This window comes from Heptranchias perlo, chromosome 25 (assembly GCF_035084215.1).
Source record: "Heptranchias perlo isolate sHepPer1 chromosome 25, sHepPer1.hap1, whole genome shotgun sequence".
NCBI lineage: Eukaryota > Metazoa > Chordata > Chondrichthyes > Hexanchiformes > Hexanchidae > Heptranchias > Heptranchias perlo.
Window position 1 is genome coordinate 35,166,325 of NC_090349.1, and position 26,070 is coordinate 35,192,394.

The 26,070-nt window shown below is 44.9% G+C and overlaps 2 protein-coding genes across 9 annotated transcripts in view; both read left to right on the forward strand.

The window, feature by feature from the left end:
• The first annotated feature begins 1,885 nt into the window (after nt 1–1,885).
• aplnra (apelin receptor a) lies at nt 1,886–3,114 on the forward strand. Its single transcript, XM_068005990.1, has one exon. It carries the CDS (start codon nt 1,999–2,001, stop codon nt 3,103–3,105), a length of 1,107 nt encoding a protein of 368 aa, XP_067862091.1. The 5' UTR covers nt 1,886–1,998; the 3' UTR covers nt 3,106–3,114.
• An 85-nt stretch (nt 3,115–3,199) lies between these two features.
• The window catches only part of LOC137342210 (rab5 GDP/GTP exchange factor-like), a 38,611-nt gene continuing 15,740 nt past the window's right edge, over nt 3,200–26,070 (forward strand). Inside the window, exons 1-3 of one of the 8 annotated variants that reach the window (XM_068005986.1) lie at nt 22,615–22,727; nt 23,672–23,759; nt 24,202–24,375. In XM_068005986.1, the coding sequence (XP_067862087.1) occupies nt 24,203–24,375 (173 nt within the window). In that variant the 5' untranslated portion in view covers nt 22,615–22,727; nt 23,672–23,759; nt 24,202. Of the gene's footprint in view, nt 3,278–19,497; nt 19,520–21,371; nt 21,463–22,354; nt 22,524–22,613; nt 23,233–23,401; nt 23,760–24,201; nt 24,376–26,070 lie in introns of those variants that run through there. The other 7 variants (XM_068005981.1, XM_068005988.1, XM_068005980.1 and 4 more) reach the window with 7 other exon arrangements.

Consider the following 26,070-nt stretch of genomic DNA (forward strand, 5'->3'; position numbering starts at 1 on the left):
AAACTCTCGGTGCCATGCACTAGTTTTCTATTTGAGAGTGCGAAAATTGAGCAGCTGACTATTTACCAGGCGCTGTCTGGAGATCTGTTTGTGGCTTGCTTTAGGGAGGGAGGGGTCTGTGTTCATTGGGTGCTGTATAGGGGTCTCTATATTTTGGATTTCTGTCTGGGATGTCTCTCTGTGTTCACTGAGTGCTGTCCGAGGGCCTCTGTGTTCATTGGGTGCTGTCCGAGGGTCTCTGTGTTCATTGGGTGCCGTCTGTGGCTCTCTGTGTTCATTGGGTGCTGTTTGGGGGGTCTCTGTGTTCATTGGGTACTGTCTGGGTGGGGGGTCTCCATATTCATTGGGTGCCGTCTGGGGGGGGGTGTCTCTGTGTTCATGGGGTGCCGTCTGGGGGTCCCTGTGTTCATTGGGTGCTGTCTGGGGGAGGGGTGTCTCTGTGTTCGTTGGGTGCTGTTTGGGGGTCTCTGTGTTCATTGGGTGCTGTTTGGGGGGGGGTTTCTGTGTTCATTGGGTGCTGTTTGGGGGGTCTCTGTGTTCATTGGGTGTCGTCTGGGGGGTCCCTGTGTTCATTGGATGCCGTCTGGGAGTCCCTGTGTTCATTGGGTGCTGTTTGTGGCGGGGGGGGGGGTGTCTCTGTGTTCATTGGGTGCTGTTTGGGGGGTCTCTATGTTCATTGGGTGCTGTTTGGGGCGGGGGGGATGTCTCTGTGTTAATTGGGTGCTGTCTGGGGGGGGTCTCTATTTTCATTGGGTGCCGTCTGGGGGTCTCTGTGTTCATTGGGTGCTGTCTGGGGTTCTCTGTGTTCATTGGGTACTGTCTGGTGGGGTCTCTGTGTGCATTGGGTACTGTCTGGGGGTCTCTGTGTTCATTGGGCGCTGTCTGGGGGTCTCTGTGTTCATTGGGTACTGTCTGGTGGGGTCTCTGTATTCATTGGGTACTGTCTGGGGGTCTCTGTGTTCATTGGGCGCTATCTGGGGGTCTCTGTGTTCATTGGGTGCTGTCTGGGGGGTCTCTGTGTTCATTGGGTACTGTCTGGGGGTCTCTGTGTTCATTGGGTACTGTCTGGGGGGTCTCTGTGTTCATTGGGTACTGTCTGGGGGTCTCTGTGTTAATTGGGTACTATCTGGGGGTCTCTGTGTTCATTGGGTGCTGTCTGGGGGTCTCTGTGTTCATTGGGTGCTGTCTGGGGGGTCTCTGTGTTCATTGGGTACTGTCTGGGGGTCTCTGTGTTCATTGGGTACTGTCTGGGGGTCTCTGTGTTCATTGGGTACTGTCTGGGGGTCTCTGTGTTAATTGGGTGCTATCTGGGGGTCTCTGTGTTCATTGGGTGCTGTCTGGGGGTCTCTGTGTTCATTGGGTGCTGTCTGGGGGTCTCTGTTCATTGGGTGCCGTCTGGGGGTCTCTGTGTTTGTGGGGTTGGGCCAGGATAAACAGTGCCCGCGAACTCGCCAGGTCTCAGCACAGTAGACGCAGAGTCAGTGTGACAGATTAAGTTCGTGGAGAGAAAATACTTCCCATTGCAAATCGATTTTCTTAAGGAAATTCGGATTATTCTGAAACTTTCCGTTGTAAGAGTTGTCGCTCCCAGATTCTGGATTCTCGCAAATTCCAGACCGCAGAGCCTGACACAGTTTTTGAAAATATGACAAAGTTCAACTTAATTCGGGTTTAGCGCTACAAAAACACATTTAGCATTCTGATTTGTGAAAGACCCATTTTAATTCGGAATGATTTTACAAATTTCATGAGCGGACAACATTATTAAGGAGAAAATAAGTGCCACGGGAGGGGCGGGGGCTTGTTTGTAAACTAACCATGTGACTGTCTCTTTAAGTTATGTTGGTGAGTGGTGTGTAATTGGATCTGTCCCTTTAAGAGCTGCTGATTGGTGTTGAGATGGGGGCTCCTATGCACGGGGCGGGCCCCTGGGGTATATCAGCTCTAACAGCGATTTCAAACCCGCAGTAACTTCTATACTTTGAGAAGCTGCTCTCAATGGATGTCATTATGATTCAGCTAGAGGAGGAAAACGGCAGCGACCTGATGAACGATTCCTATTACAATGATCCCGATGGGCTGCAGTGTGATTACACCGACTGGGAGCATTCCTCCTCGGTGGTCCCCGTCCTCTACATGCTCGTCTTCGTCTTCGGACTGTCCGGGAATGCAGTGGTCATCTGCACAGTGTGGAGGTCCCGCACCAAGAGGAGATCTGCAGACACTTACATCGGGAACCTGGCTCTGGCTGACCTGGCTTTCGTGGTGACCTTACCTCTCTGGGCTGTCTACGCGGCCCTGGACTATCACTGGCCCTTCGGCTGGTTTCTCTGTAAAGTCAGCAGCTATCTGGTCATGATCAACATGTACGCCAGCGTCTTCTGCCTGACCTGCCTGAGCTTTGACCGCTACCTGGCCATTGTCCACTCTCTGTCTAGCAACAAACTGCGCTCCAGGAGGACCACGCTCCTCTCCTTGGCCTTCATCTGGTTCCTGGCCGGCGTCTTGGCTCTTCCAGCCTTAATTCTGCGCCAGGCGCATGAAAAAGAGAATCTGACCACCTGTGCGATGGACTTCTCCTGGGTGGCGAGTGAGAGCACCGAGCATTTCTGGGTCGCGGGGCTGAGTCTGTTCGCCAGCACCATGGGCTTCCTCCTACCCTTCATCCTGATGTCTACCTTCTACTGTGCCATCGCCAACACGGTCACCAGGCACTTCCAGAACGTCAAGAAGGAAGAGCAGAAGAAAAAACGCCTTCTAAAGATCATCACCACCTTGGTCCTGGTCTTTGCCATCTGCTGGCTACCTTTCCACATTATCAAGACAGCCGATGCCCTGATCTGGCTGGATCTCATCTACGTCCCTTGTTCCTTCGATGAATTCCTCTACTTGGCCCACCCGTACACCACCTGCGTCGCCTACATCAACAGCTGCCTCAACCCGTTCCTCTATGCCTTCTTTGACCAGCGTTTCCGATCCCAGTGCCTGTGTGTGCTGCGCTGTTCCAGGTTAAAGAAAGCCCTCCACGCCCCGATCACATCAATCTCCTCCAGCATGAGCAACCCGACCAAGTCCGAGGCCCCCTCCTCTGCCACCAAGGTCTAGGATCCCTGGGAGAGAGAGAGAGAGAGAGAGAGACTCCATATAACCCCAAGTACTTTCCGCTCGTTCTCGTCTCTGTGAGTCCAACCACCGCCCCCCACCTCCCTCCCCCCGGACAGACAAACTCTTGACTCGGACCAACTCCCTCGGGGCTCTGCCTGTTGCACCGAATGAGGTGAGACTGAAGCCCGGTTCTTTAGCGACCGTTCGGGACTCGGAGCTGAGCTTTGAGCCGGGGCAGGGGGTGCGGTGGGGCAGCTGCCCTTTCAGGGGAGGGCAATGATTCTCCTATTCTCGGGGACCATTCCCCCGCCGGAGGGCTGAACCGGGGGCTCCCGAGCGCCTGGGAGTATTTCTGTCTTTAGGCTCAGTCCTGGAGTTGCTTCTTTTTAAAAAAAACTTTACTGATTTTTATATCTGGGGGGAGGGCGTTCGCTCAGAGACAGAAGCCGGTTTCTTCTGTTCATTTCTCCCAGCGCTGTTCTCTCTGCTCTTTTCTCGGTTTCTTTCTGTTCTTTTTTTTTTCTCGCTCTGCTTTTTTAAAATCTCCCATTCTCCCTCTTCCCCTTCACTCTCTCTCCTCCCCTTCTTTCATGCTTTTTAAATCTCTCGGGTTTCCCGTTCCCTCTCGTCTTCTCCTCCCACTCCCCTCTCCTCTTCCACCCCCCATTCCTCTCCTCTCTTCTCCCTCTCCACCCTTCCCCTCCCTCTCTCCACCCTTCCCCTCTTCTCCCCCCCCCCCATTCCTCTCCTCTCTCCACCCTTCCCCTCCCTCTCCTTTTCTTTCCACCCCCATTCCTCACCTCTTCTCCCTCTCCACCCTTCCCCTCCCTCTCCCCTCTTCTTTCCACCCCCCCATTCCTCTCCTCTCTTCTCCCCTTTCGTCTTCCACCTCCCATTCCTCCCTCTCTCACCCCCCATTCCTCCCCTCTCTTCTCCCTTCCCCTCCCTCTCCCCTCTTCTTCCCATCCCCCCATTCCTCTCCTCTCTTCTCCCATTTCGTCTTCCACCTCCCATTCCTCCCTCTCTCCTCTTCCACCCCCCATTCCTCTCTCTCTTCTCCCTCTCCCCTCTGCTCTTCCCACCCCCCCCATGCCTCTCTTCTCTTCTCCCTTCCCCTCTCCGCTCCCTCTCTGAGTCCGGTCGGACTGAGCTCTCACTGACTGACCTGAAAACAGAGCGGTAGTAACCACGGGTAAGTGGGCGCGATCTATAACTGGATAGATGCTCTTTCACAGCCGAACCCTGCCGCTGTTCCCGCTCGGACCTGAGTGATGTGGGACGGGAGTGCTGGCTCTCGGGCTTTACCCGCAAACTCCCGAGCGGTTCACACCACGACAGTACACCTGGGCGGAGAGTTACTGCACCCACCGGGCAAGATTTAAGGGAATGGTAGTGGGGATCTCATCGTTTTACTGAAGGAGCGAATATTGTAGGTAAATATGTAAATATTTTTGCTTTTGGCGCCGCGTCAGCTTTTGCTGAAACACCCGATAGGAAGCTGAGATTTATTTTATAAATATAACCCGCTGTTTTTACTAGTTTTCCCATTTAAAAAAATCCTTTTATGGTAACAACATAATTGCTGGGAGAAACACTGTAAACCTCAGAATTTATTTCACTCTGTTTATTTTTGACCCCTTTAATGGCAAATCAGGGATTCTAATTTAAAAGGCACCAAGACGATCAGGTTTTAATCTCGTATCTACCATTAACATCATGGAGAATTACTCACCATCGCTCTCTTTTACTGGCGGGCAATTCTCTTCCACAAGCACTTTTTACAGTTCAAGCAACTTTGCAACACGTCCAGTCTTTGATTTTATGTTAATAGTGTCTCCAGTGCCGTTTCCAGCCTGTTGACAAACTGAATGTTTGATTCAAATTACAGTAGTGACGAGCTGGCACCAATTGACATTAAAAATAGATCACCTGTGAATTAAAAAAAAGTTCTAAAATTAATCAGAATGTGCCACTTTTAATATCAAATTCTGAATTTTCTGGATACAGTCCTGCCAATATGGACTCTGGGAAGGGGCATCATGTGGAATGAATGTGTACAATGTTACATTTGCTGCCTGTGGTTCTGAATACAGATGCCAGGTTGCACCGTGCCCACACAGGCAGTAACCGTGATGCAAATCATACCATTTTATAGTGTATTAAACCTAACAAAAGAGAAAACGCTAGCTTTAGCATTTAAATGTTAGGGCATTTCTATACTTCATCTCTTTTTCAATTCCCGCCCCTCCTTTCCTCAGGATGCTGCATCTGGCAGAGAGACAGCTCCACGGCCAACCCTCTAGTACCTCACCCGAGTGACCATTCTTCAAGTGATGGGGTGGAGCACCAGTTTTACACCCCGCCCACTATTACTTCATCGATTTCAATGGAGAGTAAAATCGGATGGGGTGTAAAACCAGCACTGCACTCGATCCAGTCAGTTTGCCGACGGGCGGGTTAGGTTAAAATCGCCCCGAGTGTTAGCAGGTTATTTGAGCACGGAGAATGTAGCCAAGCCTGACCTCGCTCTTACCCGATGTGTACACACTTGCAGTTTTTTGTAGCAGTGTTACTGGCTAGCAATCAGGAGTAGGAGCCATAGATGAATCCCCCCACCCCCCCAATCCCCGTCCTCCATTACCTAACCCAAGGGAATTGGAGCCAATTGCAAAACACCAATTTCAACCTAAACTGAGATCAGATAATTCAGCGCAGACTAGGGATTAAATCTGGAAATCTGTGTGTGGCCTGAGAGAAAGCAAAGAGAAAATGAGGCTCATGAACATTTCTGCATATCAGCAGTCAGATATGCTCACCACTATTACAAAGAGGCAGCTGGAGAGCTTGTGATTCAAACCAACCAAAAAAAAAGGTAAATGGGAGGAGAACCAAGCTGAACAAACACTTTGGAGTTTTGCAGCAATAATTAAAAGGATTAAAAAAACTTTTAACTTTAAGCAATCCCATGGTCTGTCTGTCTCTTAACCATTTTTTAAAAAACTATTTTTAGAAACCTATTGTTTTTAATATTTGTTCAGCTGTTAGGTGACAGATGATAAGATGTGAGTTTTGAATGTTTGGAAGCTGTAAGAGTTAGATGTGAGAATGCTGTAAGGATAAAAAGGAAAAAAAGCAGTAAATGCAAGGAATCTGAAATAAAAACAGAAATGCTGGAAATGCAAGACTGGTAGCAGAAGAAAGAAAGAGATTGGTTAATACTTTGGGTAGGGACATCATCAAAGAAAGGGAAAGCAGACAAGTCCCTTTGTAGGAGTGACTGAAAGAAAGAGTAAGAAAGAACAGATAAAGGTCAGCAGTCAGATATGCTCACCACTATTACAAAGAGGCAGCTAATTAGTTTACAATTTATTCACATGCACCTTACTGAACCCATGAAATTTAAACAGCTTTAAGTGCATGCTAGTACAACTGGCTCCCAACACATATGTTCCTTGCAACCAGTTGTTGTTCTAAGCAAACCTGCCGAGTTTCTCCTGCATCGGGAGCCGGTGGCACCAGCACAGGTCTCACTCAAGATAAAAGCAGCTTTAGCTGTTGCCAATTTGCACCTAAATTCCCTGGACTTAGATAAATGAGCATGTCCTTGGTTGGAGAGAGTGTGTACTCTGTGCTGGGAAAATAGAAACTTTACCTGTGTACGTTTCTCAGTAGCTTGGTTTGGAGACTCTAAGTATTGCAATAGCTTTCTGCACATATCAGACATCCAGCTAACCAAAAAGAAATACACCATTAACTGTCCATTTGTAATAGTCGTTACACTGCTCTCCCCTCTGCTCTTTGTTTTGGTAAGACCTATAAAGGTATTCTCATGCCTTCCCTCGTTCTTGTTTTGACAAAAAGTTAACCGTATCTTTTTGGAGACAGCGTTGGAGCTTCTGTTTATTGCTAATATGTTCTATTATTGCTGAGTGCTGAGGAGAATAACTGAAATAAGAATGGGTTAATTGTGGGTGCACTATAAGGATTATTGAACTGTGTAAGGGTAAACTGCAAGTGCTGTAATTGGATGTGAGTTGGTGCATTAATTTGTGATATGCACCATTTAGACACTGGAGATTGTTAATCATTATTTGCCATACTATCTGATGTGGCTGTACTACCTTGTATTTTGCATTGTATTTGTTTAATTTGAATTGTTTACCAACTACTGTCTGACTGTGGATCAGTTTGACTTCCTATATCATTTATTACAGTATCAGTCTGTATTTTTTATTGTATTATTTTGTAATGCGAACTTACGTCTTCCTGTGAAACTTTCTGTAAAAGTGTCCAATTGGAGAGTAAAGCTTCAAACATGGTCTGGGTTGTGTTTTTTTTATTGTGATTGTAATATAATTAAAACAGGAATGTGGAGGCTCCCTTCACATCAGCCTCTGTCTCCATTTGGTCTCTTTAATCCACATTTATGCACTGTCTGTCTCTTGCGCTCTGCCATTCTCTGTCTGTCTCACATGGTTTCACCTATTCATCCACTTTGTCTATTTTTCTATCACATGCTGTTTTTATGTCTGTGACACATGGCATTTCATATTTTTCTCTACACTGTCTACTGCTCACTTCCATACTTTCACCACTGTCTCAATCACCAGCTGTTTTTCTCTTTTTCTCACTCACTCTCGTCCACTCTTTCTGTATTGTCTCACACAAGCTGCCTTTTGCAGTTTCAAGAAGGAAAGAACTTACATTTATACAGCGTCTTTCACAAAATCAGGACGTCCCAAAGTGCTTTACTGTCAATGAAGTACTTTTGAAGTGTAGTCACTGTTGTAATTTAGTTAACACAGCAGCCAATTTGTGCACAGCAAGGCCCAACAAACAGCAATGTGATAATGACCAGATAATCTGCTTTTTTTAGTGGTGTTGGTTAAGGGATAAATATTGACCAGGATACCAGGGAGAACCTCCTGCTGTTCTTCAAAATTGTCCCGTGGGATCTTTTATGTCCACCTGAGAGGGAAGATGGGGCCTCAGTTTAACGTCTGAAACGAAAGACGGCACCTCCGTCAATGCAACACTCCCTCAGTACTGCACTAGGAGTGTTAGCCTGGATTATGGGATCAAGTCTCTGGAGTAGGGCTTGAACCCACAACCTTCTGAATCAGAGTGGGGGAGTGCTACCACTGAGCCACTGCTGAGACTACAGCCATGTTTTCCTCTCGGTCTCTTGATTTTCACACTTTCTTTTTCACTCATGCACCCGCATTCTGTCTGTTACACACACAGTTCTCCTGTATACCTCCTTTGTTCTCACACACTCTTAGTTTTACTCGCTTGCTACATTTACCAACCTTGGTTCAATAAGGAGTGTAGAAGAGCATGCCGAGAGCAGCACCAGGCGTGCCTGCAACTTAGGTGCCGACCTGGTGAAGCTACAATACAGGACCATATGCATGCTAAACAGCAAAAGTATCATGCTATAGACAAAGCTAAGTGATCTCATGACCAACGGATCAGGTCAGAACTCTGAAACTCTACCACACCCAGTCGTGAATGGCGGTGGATCATTAAGCAACTAACGGGACGAGGAATCTCTATGAACAACCCCATCCTCAAAGGTGGCGAAGCCCAGCTTGTGAGTGCAAAAGACAAGGCTGAAGCATTCGCAATCATCTTTAGGTAGAAGTGCTGAGCGGATGATCCTCCTCGGTCTCCTCCTGAGGTCCCCACCATCACAGATGCCAGTCTTCAGCCAATTCGATTCACTCCATGTGATATCAAGAAACGGCCGAGTCCACTGGATACAGCAACATCCCGGCTGTAGTGCTGAGGACTTGTGCTCCAGAACTAGCTGCGCCCCTTGCTAAGCTGTTCCAGTATAGCTACAACACTGACATCTACCCGACAATGTGGAAAATTGCCCAGGTATGCCCTGTCCACAAAAAGCAGGACAAATCCAACCCGGCCAATTACTACTCCATCAGCCTATTCCCAATTATCGGCAAAGTGATGGAAGGAGTCGTCAACAGTGCTATCCAGCAGCACTTACTCACCGATAATCTGCTCACCACTTCTCAGGGCAACGTGGCTCCAGACTTCATTAAGCCTTGGTCCACACATTGACACAAGAGCTGAATTCCAGAGGTGAGGTGAGAGTGACTGCCCTTGATATTAAGGCAGCATTCGACCAAATTTGTCACCAAGGAGCCCTAGTTAAACTGAAGTCCATGGAGATCAGGGGGAAAACTCTCCAGTAACTGGAGTACCTAGCACAAAGGAAGATGGTAGTGGTTGTTGGAGGCCAATCATCTCAGCCCCAGGATACTGCTGCAGGAGTTCCTCAGGGCAGCGTCCATCTTCAGCTGCTTCATCAACGAATTTCCTTCCAGAAGTGGGGCTCTTCACCGATGATTGCACAACGTTCAGCTCTATTCACAATTCCTCAGAAATGAAGCAGTCTATGTCTGCATGTAGCAAGATCTGGGCATCATCCGGGCTGAAAAGTGGCAAGTTACATTCACGCCACACAAGTGCCAGGCAATGACCACAAGAAAACGTAACCACCTCCTCTTGACATTTAATGGTATAACCATTACTGAGTTCCCCACCATCAACATCCTGGGCCACCACTGATCAGAAGCTCAACTAGAAAAGCCACATAAATGCCGTGGCTACTCGAGCAGGTCAGAGGATGGGTATTCTGTGGTGAGTAGCTCATCTCCTGACTCCCCAAAACCTTTCCACTACCTACAAGACACAAGTCAGGAGTGTGATGGAATACTCTCCACTTGCCTGGATGGGTGCAGCTCTAACGACACTCAAGAAGCTTGACACCATGCAGGATAAAGCAGTCCGCTTGATCAGCACTCCATCTACTAGCTTAAACATGCACTCTCTCTACCACTGGCGTACCGTGGCTACAGTGTATCCTATCTACAGGTCGTACTGCAGCAATTCGCCAAGGCTTCTTTGGCAGCATCTCCCAAGCCCATGACCTCCACCACCTAGAAGAAGGGCAGCAGGTGCATGGGAATACCATCACCTCCAAGTTCCCCTCCAAGTCACACCCCTGACTTGGACATATATCTTCATTGTCGCTGGGTCAAAATCCTTGAACTCCTTACTTAATGATGTGGAGATGCCGGTGATGGACTGGGGTTGACAATTGTAAACAATTTTACAACACCAAGTTATAGTCCAGCAATTTTATTTTAAATTCACAAGCTTTCGGAGGCTTTCTCCTTCCTCAGGTGAACGATGTGGAAATGAAATCCTCGAAATGAAATCGCATTTATAATTCACAGAACAATGCTTGGTGATTACAGACAGTTTTTTTAACTGCCCGTTGCCAAGGCAATCAGTGTGCAGACAGACAGGTGTTACCTGCAAGGTCTCAGAATATACAAATCACCAAAAAAAACAACAAACAAAAAAAAACAGAGATAGAGAGGTAGAAACATAGAAAAGACAGCAACTGACCCGTTATATTAAAAACAGATAACATTTGTTCGCTGGTGGGGTAACGTGTAGCGTGACATGAACCCAAGATCCCGGTTGATTAAAAAAATTATATTACAAAGCTGCCTCTGGAGTGCCACCTCATGAGTATGCCATTGGCTCTGGCTACAAACAAAGGTTGAGTTCTCAACTCACTTATACAGACCAGCTAATGGGTTTTACATTGTTGACTTTCCCCTGACATCAGAGAAGCTCTGCAGCCAAAAATATATCAAGTTCTGATTGCAACTTTGGAACAACTAAACAAGTGCAATCTTGCACAATGTGCCGTTGTGTCAATGGTGCCCTGAATCCATCCCACAATCAGTGGGCAAGCAACCAGGGCAATTGTTCAGTCCCCAGTCCATGGGGGAGCTCCACTAGGCTAAGTTAGGTCATATCAACGGAATAGTTGAAAATGAGGAGGGGCCTACATCATAGCGGATCTCGCGGGGGTGGGGGGGCTCACGAGTCTAATGCTGCCCAAAATGTAAATGTAGACAAATTGAGAACACAGCCTGAAAACATTGTGAGACGAAACGTGCTATCATCTTCTCCCTGCAAACCAAACAGGAGGTGGGGGACTTACCCAATCCTTTCCCACCCAGATCTGACCCACTGCAAGAGGCGGGGTCCTCTTTAAATATGCAGATCGGGTTCCGATGATGTAATCGGGGCCCGACCTGTGATTCTAACCTGAGGACTGAGCGAGGGAGCAGTGCTGGCTTCCCCGCCAGGTCAAACCTGTCGGGATCCAAATTGAAGGCCAGAAGAGGTCATTTGTTAATTAATTTTTTTCTGTTTCCTTGTTACCTGACAAAAATGTATTGATCTCAGTCTTGAAAATTTCAGAATCAACAGACTTTTAGGGGAGTGAGTTCCATATTTACACTACTCTTTCTGTGAAAAAATGCTCCTGATTTCACTCCTAAATGGCCTAGCTCTAATTATAAGATTACGCCTCCTGTTCTGGATTCCCCCACCAGCGGAAATAGTTTCTCTATCAAATCCTTTTATCATTTTAAAGACCTCCATTAGATCACCTCTCACTTTATGCAGGATGGCCATTGCAGCATCGTGAATCAGACATTCAATTATAAGGGCTGAGGGCACTTTTATCAACAGACTGAGATTGGACAGGGAGATATAAGGCACTGGTAACACAATTAATATTAAATCAAAGACTGATTTTGTTGCAAATTTGTTTGAAGAATTAAAAAGTTCCTATAGGAGGAAAATGCCTGGACAGCAAACGGGAAAGAGAAAAGTGGGGGGGGGGGGGAACTAAATTTCTGTTACACTAATGGCAGTTATGGGATTAAAACCTATTGATTTCGATGCCTTTAAAGTTTGAATTGATGCATTTAAGGGAAAGCTGGATAAACACGTGAGGGTGAAAGGAATAGAAGGTTTTGCTGATAGGGTTAGATGAAGAGGGGTGGGAGAAGGCTCGTGTGGAGCATAAACTCCAGCATATCCAGTTGGGCCGAATGGCCTGTTTCTGTGCTGTACATTCTATATAATTCTATGCTTCCCTAATTGGCCATTAAAAGGTCAAAAATAAACATATAAAGTGAAATAAATTCTGAGGTTTTGCTGTGTTTCTCCCTAGCAATTATGCTATTACCACAAAAGGAATTTTCAAAACTGGAAAAGTAGCAAACAGCATCTTATTTAAAAAATTTTTTTTAACAGGAAATAAGATACATGCGGGATTCCAATGCAGCATTTGTTTCTCGTTAAATTTTAAAACTTCTTTCCCTCAGTAGCAGAAGATGTGGGAAAGACTTTTTTAAAATTTAAAATCCCTGTATGACAACATGGGGATTCAAATCCCAGCACTTTGTGTCCACGAGGTTTCAGTCCCTTATCAGCTGTTGCAGCACATGCTGGTTTCCTGGTCCAAGAGAGAAAGAAAAGTGGACGTATTTATGTATAATGCAGATCCCTGGCCATCCTGGCTCTTTTACAACTTCACCTTTAGATATCATTCACATATCACCCAGTTTTTGCTTCCAAGCTGCAGTATTTCACACATCTGTATTTCATTGTGAGACGAAACGTGCTATCATCTTCTCCCTGCAAACCAAACAGGAGGTGGGGGACTTACCCAATCCTTTCCCACCCAGATCTGACCCACTGCAAGAGGCGGGGTCCTATTTAAATATGCAGATCGGGTTCCGATGATGTAATCGGGGCCCGATCTGTGATTCTAACCTGAGGCCTGAGCGAGGGAGCAGTGCTGTATTTCATCTGCCATTATAGTATTAGAACGATGAAATAAGTTTGTAATCATACAATCTTACAGCACAGAAGGAGGTCATTCGGCCCATCGTGCCTGTGCCGGCTCTTTGAAAGAGCTATCCAATTAGTCCCACTCCCCTGCTCTTTCTCCATAGCCCTGCAATTTTTTCCTTTTCAAGTATTTGTCCAATTCCCTTTTTAAAGTTACTATTGAATCTGCTTCCACCACCCTTTCAGGGAGTGCATTCCAGATCTTCTTCACCATTTGCTGTCAACAGCAAATTTTGAGATTGTTTCAGTTCCTAATTCTAGATAATTTATGCACATAGTTATAGGAGCAGCACAAGACCCCTGTGAAATGTCACTCACCAATCCTTCTGTTCTCAAAATTCCTCTTAACTCTACCCTTTGCTTTCTGCCCTTCAACCATCTTTCTATACACATGGCCTCATTTCCCCTCAATTCCATGTACCTTTGCCATAAGTCTCTTATGTGGTACTTCGTGAAATGCTTTATGAAAATCCATATAAATCAAATCCACTGCATTTCTTTTATCTATCCTCTCTGTTCTTCACAAATTCTGTAAGATAGATGGGGCAGATTATTCCAATACTAATTGGATAGCTCTTTCAAAGAGCCGGCACAGGCACGATGGGCCGAATGGCATCGTTCTGTGCTATAAGATTCTATGATTACAAACTTATTCCATTATTCATCCAATGTGTAAAGTGTAACTAAGGCAGGAGCACAGCTAAGTGGAGGAAACCTGCACCATACGACAGGGTCAGGATTAACAGAGTTTTGTGCTTGGAGCTGTTGAAATGATTAACCGCCTTTTTTTGGTACTGGTTACAAGGTCATTGGAATGGACAGCACATTTCACAGAGTGGGTCTGTGGGATATGGTGAGAAGGTGAGTATGTGAGGTTGGTTTTCAGGAAGGGAACTTAATGGACTTTCTCTATTCCTAAAAATCCCTTCTGTATTCTGTGCAAAATGTGAATGATCTGCTGCTGCTGACCAAGTGATTGCAGTTAATAAATAGCTTGTGGTCACCTCTATCAAGTGAGCCATCCGAATCTAGGGAAAGGGTGGTAAGGAAAATTAAAATTAAGCATGTGACGTAAACCACAGTAGAATCCCTATGGATGGAGACAGGCGATATTACAGAGGTGGAAGTAAGCGGTTTTGGTGATGGAGAAGCTCAGCTCGGGGTCAAATAGGACGCCAAGGTTGCGAACCATCTGATTAAGCCTCAGACAGTAGCCAGGAAAGGGGGATGGAATTGATGGCTAGGGAATGGAGTTTGTGACGGGGACCGAAAATAATAGCTTCAGCCTGCCCAATATTTAATTGGAGGACATTTTTACTCATCCAATCCTCAATGTCGGACAGGCTGTGTGACAAATCAGATCAGTGGAGGGGTCAAGAGAAGTGGTGGTGAGGTAGAGCTAAGTACATGTGGAATTTGATGTTATGTTTTCGGTTGATGTCGCTGAGGGGCAGCATGTAGATGAGAAATAGGAGGGAGCAAAACGGGGCACTCCAGAGGTATCAGTGCGGGAGCGGGAAGAGAAGCCATTGCAGGAGATTCTCTGGCTACGACTGGATAGGTAAGAATGGAACTAGGCCAGAGTGGTCCCGCCCAGCTGGACAATGGAGGAGAGGCGTTGGAGGGGGTGGTGTGGTCAACCCTGTCAATGCAGACAGGCCGAGAAGGATGAGGTGGGATAGTTTACCACAGTCACAGTTACATAGGATGTTATTTGTGACTTTCATAAGGACCATTTCAGTGCTGTGGCAGGGGCGGAAACCTGAGGTTCAAACATGGAGAAGCAGGAAAGATGGGTACGGATTTGGGAGGCGACAACATGTTCAAGGACCTAGTAGAGGAAAGGGAGGTTGGAGAATTGAATTTAAGATCTTCTTTGTCGTGTTTGGATGAATATGACACCAGGTGGGGCTCTATTTTTCTTGGGTCAGGGCAGTGATATTTTTCATCAACCCAATGCCAAGGAACAATCTCTACAAGTTCCCTCCACTGGATGAGGAAACCACCAAAAGGGTACAAGTGACTCAGCAACTAAAAATGTGCGTGTGTATTGCTATAAATGCTAGTTTAATTCTCATTGTTTAGAAGCAAATTAGGTCATCTGGGCAAGCACTAGGCATTAAATAAGAGGCAAGCAATCAAAGCAACCCTCCCCACTGATCTCACGCATCCTGGACCTGTGGATGCCAGTTTCTGACACCAGGTGGGGCTCTATCCACTAATTATTGGAGGGAGCTTGGTGGAGAAGTCGAGAAGTCATCTTGAGGGCCACCCTCAAGCACCTTCTAGCTATTGGGTCAGGAGCAGCCATTGGCATAGGGCTGGAAGTGGGTCACCCACCTAGCTATGCTCTTAGCTGTGGGAGACGGAGCTGGGGGAACGGGGTGGGGGTGGAATTAAAGGATAACATAAGCTTAAAAAAACACAAATCACTTGAGAAAACGAGGAAACATTTCAAAGGAAAAATTTTGAACACTTTTTTAGGAATATAGGAACAAAAATATTTTCATAATACGAAGCAGATGACTAGCTGTGCAGCTAGTGTGGGCAGGGAAAGCATTGTAGCTGTGTTTTCAATTAGTTCTAATAACACTGGAGGTCTAGGGAACAGAAAATAAGAAAAGCAGAATGTCTGTGTAATTAGCATCTTCGACTGGTAGTGTTTGCGCTGGGGCTCAAAGGTACTTTTATAAATTATTTAAAATTGTTTGTTTGGGGAAGTGTGTGAGGTGTTTCCAGCAATGTCTTGTATAATCAGTAGCCCTTTTAATAAAATGGGAAAGAACAACATAAATCGTGGCCATTTCCTTTCTAGAGACAGATGGTGGAGAAATTGGCCTCTAAACACTCAATTTAACACAAACAGAGTCTGTATTTAGCTCCATTCATAGTCACACGCCTTCAGCAGCCCCTCCACATTCTACCTCAGGCTCATTGAAGTGAGAATAATCGCAGACAAAAGTTCAGCAAAGTTTGTTTAGAAATCTGCTGACTTCTTCCAAAAAAAAAAGCAGGGGCATCTCGTCCGCATTGACAGACGGCTTCCTTTTCCCCTGGGTCGCTCTTCTGACTTGTTGTTGTTGATTCCTCCCAATAAAAGGGGCCTGTGTGTGTGTTGGGTTTTCTCTGTGCCTCCAGGACTCGGCTCCCGGCCACCTTCCTCCTCGTCCTCAGGAAGAGACTGGAATCCAAACAGAATGGAGCGAGATTTGAAAAAAAAAACAGCCAGTTTCACCGCTCACAGATAAAGACTTTTATTCCGAACCGAGCCAGCTGTCTGGGATTTCCTGAGACCCGCGTATCCTTGGCGACACGTTTTTAGGACTTGTTTCGTTCATTTATTCTGGCTTCAGAAGGGAGTTGCAGACAACGTTGACTTGTTCAGCGAGGTTTTTTTCAAAGAGTTTGAACACGCTCCTGTCAAAAGCTATCACTGAAAGAATAGACATTTTCTTTAGAAGCAAATGGGCTCAGACCTATTAAAGAGATATGAGGATTAGTGTGAATGGTGAGGAAGGGGAGGGGGAGGGGTAACAGTGTCTAAAGTTGTGCTCTGTTTATTTTTAAATTGAGAAATCTAAGTAAGATGCCAAGACACATCACCAAGCTTGAAAATAACCCTAACTACTGTTTGTAAACATACAACACCCACCTCATAAAGGAATGCCTCAGAGTACTTTACAAAGGGAGAAGAGGACTCGGAGTAGGAGATAGGAAAGAAAAGCACAGCCAAAGAGAGGAGGCTTTTAAGGAAAGGGTAGAGAGGTAGCATGACAAGCTGCTTTGGGAGAGTGTTCATATTTGAATTCTCACTGCAAATGAGTTCTAACCAACAAAAGACGCCACTTAATTTGAATTTAACCCAATGATCAACATCATTCCTACATTACAACAGTTACATTACACGTTAAAAAGTACTTTTAATTTGCTGAAAAGCGCTATGGGACATCCCGAGGTCTTGAAAAGCGCTATATAAATGCAAGTCTTTTCTTTTCTTTTTATGTATCTAGGTGTGGCAGTCCTCCCTCCCTCCTGAGATCATCAAGAAATAAAGAAAGCTGCAGCAAAGAAATGTAACTTTCCTCCTAACATCCTTTCTACCCATCTGAAAAACAGGGAATCAACACTGATTACCAGCAATACTTTTCCAGCCAAAGGAAGAGAATGTGCCCCTCGGCCTGTTGCAATGTTGAGTCAAGCTTTGTTGAGCTGGTTCAAACAGACCAGAGCCGCTAACATTTATGGGCCATCTGATCTTGCCCTGCTGGAAAAAGTGAATGTACTCGCTGAAGAATCTGGAACGAACCCAGTTTTGGCCACTTCAAAATTGCCTTGTAATCAAATCTAGGCCCACACAAGGAACTTTCCCAAAGAAAGCCGGTTGCATGATATTCCTGAAATCTTATCTTCTTATAAGTCCCAAGACATCTTTAATGTTGATCAAACTGGCTTTTTTTTTTAACAAGCTGCAGAATGCTAACTTTCATCAATGAAAAACGATCAGGTAGGAAAAAAGCTAGGCATGGATTACCATCGTGGTTTGTGCTAACCTAACTGGGGCAAAAAGAAATCTTGGGAATTCCAACCCCCCTCCCCCAATGATTTTTGTGTTGTTGTTACTCTGCAGTAACCTACAGCATCAATATGGAGGCGTTCCTGGTTCCACTTTAGCCCCAAATTCCTGATCTTTGGCCACCCCGGTGCTGGGGTGGGGGTGGGAGGGGGTGTGGGCAAGTCGGAGAACCTTCTTGTGGGTCTGCTCCTGGGCCTGGCCAAGGTGGCCATCTACTGGTCCAGGATGGATGCGGCGCGAGGGGGGGCGGAGGGCACTCTGGCTGCCTGCCTCTTTTCCACAATCTTGCTCATGCCTGGGTGGCCCTGGAGAGGGAGCGTGCGGTGTCTGCCGAGGTCTTCTGAGACACTGCAAAGACTGGAGTGTTTTGTGGATAACCAGGAATATTATAATTTAATTTTATAAGGAACCCTTTTGTTTTGTTCAAAGTTATTAAAGAAAAAGAATAAGAAAATGTTGATGACTGGGGCTCTTTTTGGAGATTGCAATGCAGAAACGTCACCTTGAGAGTTGACAACTGTACAGCACACGTAAAGTGCCTGTGGTCTAAATACGACAAAACTAATATTCTTATTGCTAAACATTATATCTGATCCAGCAAATGGATGCTGATGTGATTTATGAAACAGTGTAAGAAATAATTGGTACAAAGTATTGCTGTCACACATGTTGCTGGTGTGCCATTTACATTGAATCTTTTGCAGGCAATCCTCATGACCCATTGCTGATGGGAATAGCTGAAAGCTGAATCCATTGCCAACTGCTTTCAGCACTGTAGCTTCATCCCACCAGAAGAGGAAGCAGCTGTATCTGACAAGGTGGAAGATCACACACAGGCACCAGGGGCAGTAAACCTCTTTGAGGGCAAGAAGTTCATTGTTGCGACTGCCAGCAAACTTGAGTTGTGAATCCATTGTCAGTGTGGATAAGGAAGCCCTGATGTTGGATTGCTAAGTGACAGTCAGACTGTCTATGCCGTGCTAACGGGAATGAGAGGAAGGTAGAGGCCCAAAGCAGTGGGTTCCTGCGAGAGGACGGAGGTAGAGAACCAGCCCACACCACCGTCACGGCGTCCAAACATAATGCGATTGCTGAGGAAATGGCCGTTGTGATGGAACCTTTCTCTGCGCCAAATATAATTGACAGTTTTGTGGATGAATGTGCTGTCGGCAGGAAGCAAGCCACAATCACTAAGTATTTCGCAAAATGACTGAACACGGCGTTGGGCAACTTCCACAGTGCTCCCATTTCAATCACGTGTGCTTCAATAGTTGCTTTGATGCCTTACTGGCACAGGCTTGATGGGGCGAATGGCCTCCTTCGGTGCTATATGATTCTATGATTTATGCCAGTTTTTTTTAGTGTTCCTGCAGTGTTTAAGTGCGCTGTTTCATTAAAATTGCTTAATTCGCCTTACTGGATAATTAGATTTTTTTTGAAGCAAAAGAACGACTTTGAGTTAAAAGGATAAACTGTAACATGGATTACACGCAGGGTAAAGCTCCCTCAATTGTATCTCAATCTCAGAGTGCCCTCTACTGCCCAGTGTCAATTTTTCAATTTCCTAGATCAGCCATCCTTAACTCAGTGACAATTTCTGGGCAGTTTTGTGGACCCAGGTCCACAGTAGGTTGAAACTGCTGTAATCTTTCTAAATCAAAAGCAAAATACTGCGGATGCTGGAAATTGGAAATAAAAACAGGTCATCTGAAACATTAACTCTGTTTCTTTCTCCACAGATGCTGCCTCACGTGCTGAGCTTTTCCAGCATTTTCTGTAAACTCTTTCTATGTGGGATGTTAATATTGTAATATTTTGCCTATAGTGCCTACTCACATATAATGTGTTCTTTCCACGTTTCTGTAAAAGTTGCTGCATTCGCTGGCTCAGTATGTAAGAAGGACCATTTGGTGTACTGAGCCATATACCAGAAGGTGCCAAGTTCAGTGCCTGGTCTGTGCTGAGTTTGCCAATCACTGACAAGGCAGCAGCTGGGGAGCTTCACCTGGCCTTGAGGCAAAGGAGGACAAAAAATTAGCCATGGCTAATCAAACGAGTCACTGGGGAGGCTTCAACCACCATTGTGTTATGGTGAGCTGCATCCATCTTCTCAGTCCAGGGATAGCTTTCCTGCTATCAGTGTCTCGTTCCTTAAAAACACTGACTTCATGCAATGAGTGTTATGGAGCTTTATTATTGCACTGGGGAGAAATACTAAAGAGAAAGTGTATTCTCTCTGTCACCCTGATTGCTAAACACACCACATGATAATAGTATTGTGCCATACAGTCCAGAAAGGTCCCACGTTCCATTGTTGGTCAGTACTGATTTAACTAATCTCCGTTGGGTTATACTTGGACAGTGCCCCTGGGCTAGAGAGTAGAAAAATCAGCCAGAGTTCCTGTTGTAGATCACTATCCTTTGCTGGAAAGTGCATCTGTGGATGTTGGGGGAGGACAGGATCAGGTAGATGTGATGTCCACCCTGGTGAATAGCCTGGGCTCATAAATGAAGAATGGCCAAGCTGATGTAGGCCGTGGCAGTTGCATTCCAACACCTTCCAGGGACGAGAGAAGATGAGAAAACTACTTAAAAGAAAGAAGGGATTTGTATTCTACTGAATTGCTCCATAAATCTCAGTCTCATTATAAAGGAGGTACTGGTACATTTGCTGATGTGCCTCACCCTACTTTAGAATTGCTGGTTAGAGGCTGTCTGGAAGGCAAACCTTTTGCGTCGAATTCCCCCTTAAGTTCCATTCCAGTTACATCAACAATGGGGGATTGCTGCCCATAATGCATTACCCCCATTCATGATGTCACACAGAGGGGATTCTGTACAATTAAAAGGTCACCTCTAACCTACAATTTTAATGCATAACGATGGATCAAAAGGAGTGATTGAGAGACACCATCAAATATTTAGGTATCTACCTTTAAAATGTCTATGACTAAAGTGATAACTTGCACTCCTGGACAACAGATAAGAATAGTTTGTCTGATAATGATTCCTCTCTTATCTCCAGCCTGCAATTTCTCTCCTTCTTTCTCTATTTTAGTCATTCCACTATAGCCAATGCTCCTCTTGTTCCTCCTAAGTTGCAATATGGCATCCTCTCCTCTTCCTCCTCCCTGCATCATCACTGTGTTGAAATGAAGACCCTTGCACCATCTCCTACTCATTCCCACAACCTCAAAACTGTGGAACCTCTTGCCTTCCTCGGTCTTTCCTTCCTCCTACAATCTTCAGGCATTTAAACCGATTTCACTTTCGTCCATCCTACTCTTTGCAACTTAGTTGGGCTCAGTGCATCATTATTCTTGTTTAATTTGTTATAGTTAAGCTGACTTTTTAAAATTTTCTTTAGTTAGAGAATGCTCTAGTTAATATCCCTGCATTCAGATCGCCTGGGTTTAGGTAATCAAGTTAATCTATTGAAGAAGCAAGGAAGTTTTCCAACAGGCCGTTTATGAAACATGAGAGTTACCACATTAGCCATTGCACAATGTTCGTGCTGTGTCAGACCCTCCTGCCTTGCAAACTTTTTCCAATACTTTTTATCCTCCAATTTTCTTCCCGCCTCTCCTGAAGGGACTGACTGCTGCTGGGGTTCAGTTCCATGGATTCTTCACCCCGCCATACACACATTCTTTTCCAGCGGGAGTCATTGGACAGTGATCAGGATTAGGAATGCTGACTGATCTTTTTTCCTTCCGAGCACAGGGACATTGCGGTCAGTCGTAGCAGTGTGACAAAAATAAAGTATTTTTTTTATTTGTGAAGCGCTTTGGGAAGTTTTACTACGTTAAAGGCGCTATATAAATGCAAGTTATTGTTGTTAGTGGTGGTGGCTGTCCCTTTAAATCCAGTCACAATACATTTATTTCCCAGTTGTGCAGGGCTGGCAGCTATTTTTGAACCTGGCTGTCATTTATTCAAATCCACAACTAGTGGAGGACTATATATATATATATGCCTGAGTTGAGACAATCTATTTGGAACATGCAAGTCAGGCTAGTTCAACCTCTGCAATGGTGAGAAATATAGGGGGGGGGGGGGGGGAGGAGAAGAGAGTCATTGGGTAGACAAATGTTCATTCAGAAGGATAGTAATTAATGTAGAGATTGTGACCATTTTTCTTTCCAGGAGCTGGAGTGTAATTTCTGCTGTAGATTTATATGTATCTTATTTATTTGCTTGTTCATCTTTTGCTTGATAAATTCTTGATACTTTAAGCCTAAAAGGAAGTCTGATTTTGTGATTTACAATTGTTTATTGAAGACAGGTGTAAATCCTGTGGTGGCACGGGTTAATTCGAGTAGCTAAGATCATTATCAGAAAGGATTGACTGTGTGGTCGTATTATTGAAAGTTCATCCAAATCTCAAGGCTACTGAGCATCTCCAGGACCGCCTCAGCTGGGATTAGCTCAATCAACACAGATTGGAAACTGAACCTCAGCTTTCCTCGTCTGGGGGAAGCCTAGCTTGCCCCTTTTAATTATGTTTATATTTGGTAGTAATAGACTCCTCGGCTCTGGTTAACTCAGGACTGAAAATCTCACACCTGGGACCTGCTCAATGTAGAGGGCCCTTGCTCCTTGTGGTTTTATCAGATGACCCCTAGAGTAAATGAAGAGTTGGTACTCACTTTGTGTTCTATTTGCATCACACACTAACTCCTCGGTTCCACATATGTATGATATTGTGGTGATTTGGTGTCTTTGTAAAGAATCTTGGGCAAATGCATGTTGAAAAGGAAATAAAGACTGGTTTCCAAAATTAATCTGGAATTGGTTTAGCATTCTGCTAAATTCTATGTAAATATTTGTGCATTGCCAAGCTCGCTGGTGATAGACTTCCGACTGATCTGAGAGCGACGACACGCTGTTACTAATTAATATACATTGGGCAATTTCCTGTTTGCGAGATTCTGGGACAGTGACTCTCAACCGTAGCCCGAGTTGGAACTATGCGGGGCCACCTTTTAAAATGCTCATTGATTTCCGGCTAGAAATAGAAAGAAATTGAAGTTTCCTCTAGAGCTGTGTTTTTGGAGGTCAGGTTCCTCCGTGGGCATAGTGTGTGTGGTTCCGGGTGAGTGGCCAGAGGCTGCACAGAGGGAGGGAGGGAGGGAGAGGGGGCAGGTGATGTAGTTCTTGGTGTTGTGGTTATTTCCAGGAATTAAGTTGGGACAGAGGGGATTGGGATTGCAGCGCGCGGTCTCGGTGATTGACAGCTCTCACTCAGTTTCCTGGTGCCGAGGGGAACTGCAATGTTGTTTCCGCCGCTGCCGAACTTGTATCTTTTGGCTTTGACAAATCCGACGCTTTAATGCCGAGCTCTAGAACCTGCGAGGCGAGAGAAATCATTGCAGAGCGTACAAGCCATTCTTTTTTCTCTCTGTGAAGTCAAAACTAAGGATGGAGCTCCCTTACCTGGGGGGGAAAAAAGTGTTTTTTTTGAGGTTGAACTTGCCCACTTTAAAAGAAGAAAGGTTTTTTTTTTATATAAAAGGATTATTATGTAGTAAAACCGTATAGAAAAGTAAATCTGAAAGAGTACTTTAAATTACATTGGGATAAGGAGCACAGAATAGCAAAAAGCAAATTTAGAACTAATGTTCTCTTCACACGAAGGGTATTCAACAGGTGAAATGGACTTCTGCTTAGTATAGCGGAGGCGAAACCCCTGGAATCATTTAATAAAGTGGGAGGGAAACGGCAAGTTTTTCCTGGATGGGCTCGAATGGGCTTCCTCAACCTTATCTGCCTTGTAAAGGATGAGTCTCTTTCGTCACAACAAGGTCACACAAAAGTGAACTAATTGATTTACCTCATCATGTTCCAAGTTTTAAAACTTGGAGAAGTTTTACCAAATGCTTTTTCATGAATTTTTTTTTTAGGAAAAAAGTTATTTCAGTAGAAAATAAATATCATTACCAGATGTTTTTTCTTATTAAATTCTATTCTATGGTTATTCATGTTTGAAAGATTTTTAATACTGTAATTACTGGTGGTGTTCTGATAGCCAATGATACTCAGATATGTAATATAACCACCTCAAATCGCGTGACAGTTGAGCATAACCCACAACAATGTGGCTTTATTCCTCATATGCGCGTCCTCTATTTTCTTGATTGTACACCCATAATAGATTTTATTATAATGTTGCATTGCACTGTGCCATGGCATCCATGTTTACACCATAGAACTCCATTATTTTTAGCCAATATTACTATCCAGACATGAGGATTTGGAGCCAAGAATCAATAATCCCCTTAAAGCCATAAATACAACTGGAGCATTGGAAAGTACTAGCTTCCTCCAGTAGGTGAGTTGATAAATCTTCTGCCCAGTCTGGAGGTGAGCTAGATAGATCAGAAGGTTCCAGGTCCCAGGTTGTGCTGCATTAGCTGATAATGAGAATGGCAATTGGGGACCTGCAATTTTCCTCAATTTCCCTGGGCTAGATATGGGAAAGACCGGCCATGGTTCCACGCCCGATTGTTATTCATGAACCCTGTGTTTGGTCGTTAGATGATGCTTAGTCGTGATACTGCCTCATTGTTGAATTTGATCCTCACTAGTTAGGCTGTTACATGAAGAATGGCCACTTGGGTGAGATCTGAGGGCTGTTGACGTCCAGCAAGGGGTGGTACTTTTGGGACAGCAAGGCAGTATGTTGGACCCACAAAAACTAGAGGGCAGCATTTGACAGCTGTATAACTTCAACAACAACTTAGTCTGTGCTTTTTCTTTTTCCTTATCTTCAGGATGAGTGAGAAAATAGGGCCCCGAGGAATCCATGTTGACCAATCCGAACTACTGTGTAAAGATGGCTGTGGTTACTATGGAAACCCGGCCTGGCAGGGCTACTGCTCAAAGTGCTGGAGGGAATGGAACCGTAGGCGGCAGCAGCAGCAACACGATGAGCAGCTGAATAAAGGGTAGGTTTGTATCTGGGCAATGGGCCCACGCAGAACCAGGTGACAGTGACTAAATGCGTGCAGAGGCAAGATTTTATATGCACACGTAATATGGCCTTGTGTTTATTGGGGCCTAGATTGAGATTAAGCCAAACTCATTTTGCACAGCTAGCAAGCAGAGTGGTCCCTCTCCGTCTCAATTGGAGTTAAACTCAGTCTCAGAAGCATGAGGACCAAACTGTCAGCACAGCTCAGCCTCCTCCCTTCCACTGTGAAAGTGGCTTGGTTGAGTTGGATGAAGTTTGCTGAAATAGCTGGCAGCAGGTGTGAGAGAATGGAACATTTTGACAATAGAATGCTTTTATCTGGTGTATTTTATTTCTTTCTTTCCCTTTTTGTCACAGGACACACAATATTATAAAGAAAAAAAGCCACAACTCTCAACAGAAAAAGGCCCAGCCTATTTGATAGATGACAGCACAGAATGTAGAGAGGTTTAGAGAGGTTGTCTATATAAGGCAACCTCTCTACGTTCTGAAGGGACCTGCGATGTAACTGGTAATTCAGTGGCCGATTGCCTGGTCTATTGTATCCCAAACTGCAGTTGCAAACAGATGATGTCCGCAGTAATCAGATGGACCTTTTAAAGAATTTTGATTAGCAGCTCTGAGATGGAGAGACATCAAGGGTTTTAATGCCTTTTTGTTTAGGATTTCTTCAAAGGAATTTGGAGCTATATCTTTGACAGTATTGCAGTTATTTTTGAAGCCAATAATAATGGGCAGGCCAGTAACTATGGGATACCAACAGCCGAGGATGGGGACTGTTTCATGGGTCAATTTTAGCACCGTTTATTTATTTTTTTGTTTTGAGCAAACCAAAATGTCTAACTATTGTAAATCTACCGGCTACATTTAATACTGGTCATTTATCTTGTTTACTATTCAACAAATCCGGTACTTTATAGCCCAAGCCACAGACTGATAGTATTTATTCTTCCAGCTTTCTGAAGTTTAGAAAACCATATGGTAGGACGTAATGTATTAGATATTGGGCGAGTGTACGGCCCAATCTGGGTGTAGGGAGCGCAGACTCACCTATGGGAGTGGTCTGTCACTGAACCTGAGGGAAATATTTACTAAAATATAACGGTGGGTTACATGAGACTGGTGATCAGCTGATTGGCTGTTGAGACTTTAGCACATATCTCAAAAACATGTCCAGTGCATTGTGTATTTTCTTTTGAATTTTTTTTTTTGCAAATATTCTTTTGAGGTTGCCAGTTATTTTTACCACCCTGTAAAGAGGAAGCTTAGGCTGAATGCTGAGGCTGCTCCTTGATGTGACTTTTATGTATCTTTTGAAGATACTATATTAGTTCCTCAAATATGTGACGCAATCTAATGTGATTCAATGACGCAGCTGTGGGGAACCCCATTGCGTGGTTTCACCAGTTTATTAGGCATTGTGTGGACAACAGGTTTTCGGGCTATTTTTTGTGCTTTCGACCACTTGGATGTCTCTCTGGAATTCCCACCGTAAACCCCTCTGCCTCGCTATCTCCCTCTCCTTTAAGACCCTTCTTAATCCAAATCTATGACCAAGCTTTTGGTCGCCCCCTCCTAGTCTCTCCTCTGTGAAGTGTCTTGGGATTTATTCTATGTTAAAAGTGCTTATCACATTTTTGTGTTTTTTTTAATCATTTTTCCCACAGAA

Bases quoted from the DNA above. Each gene is read 5' to 3' on its own strand.
- aplnra (XM_068005990.1), top strand. From the start codon at position 1,999: ATGGATGTCATTATGATTCAGCTAGAGGAGGAAAACGGCAGCGACCTG.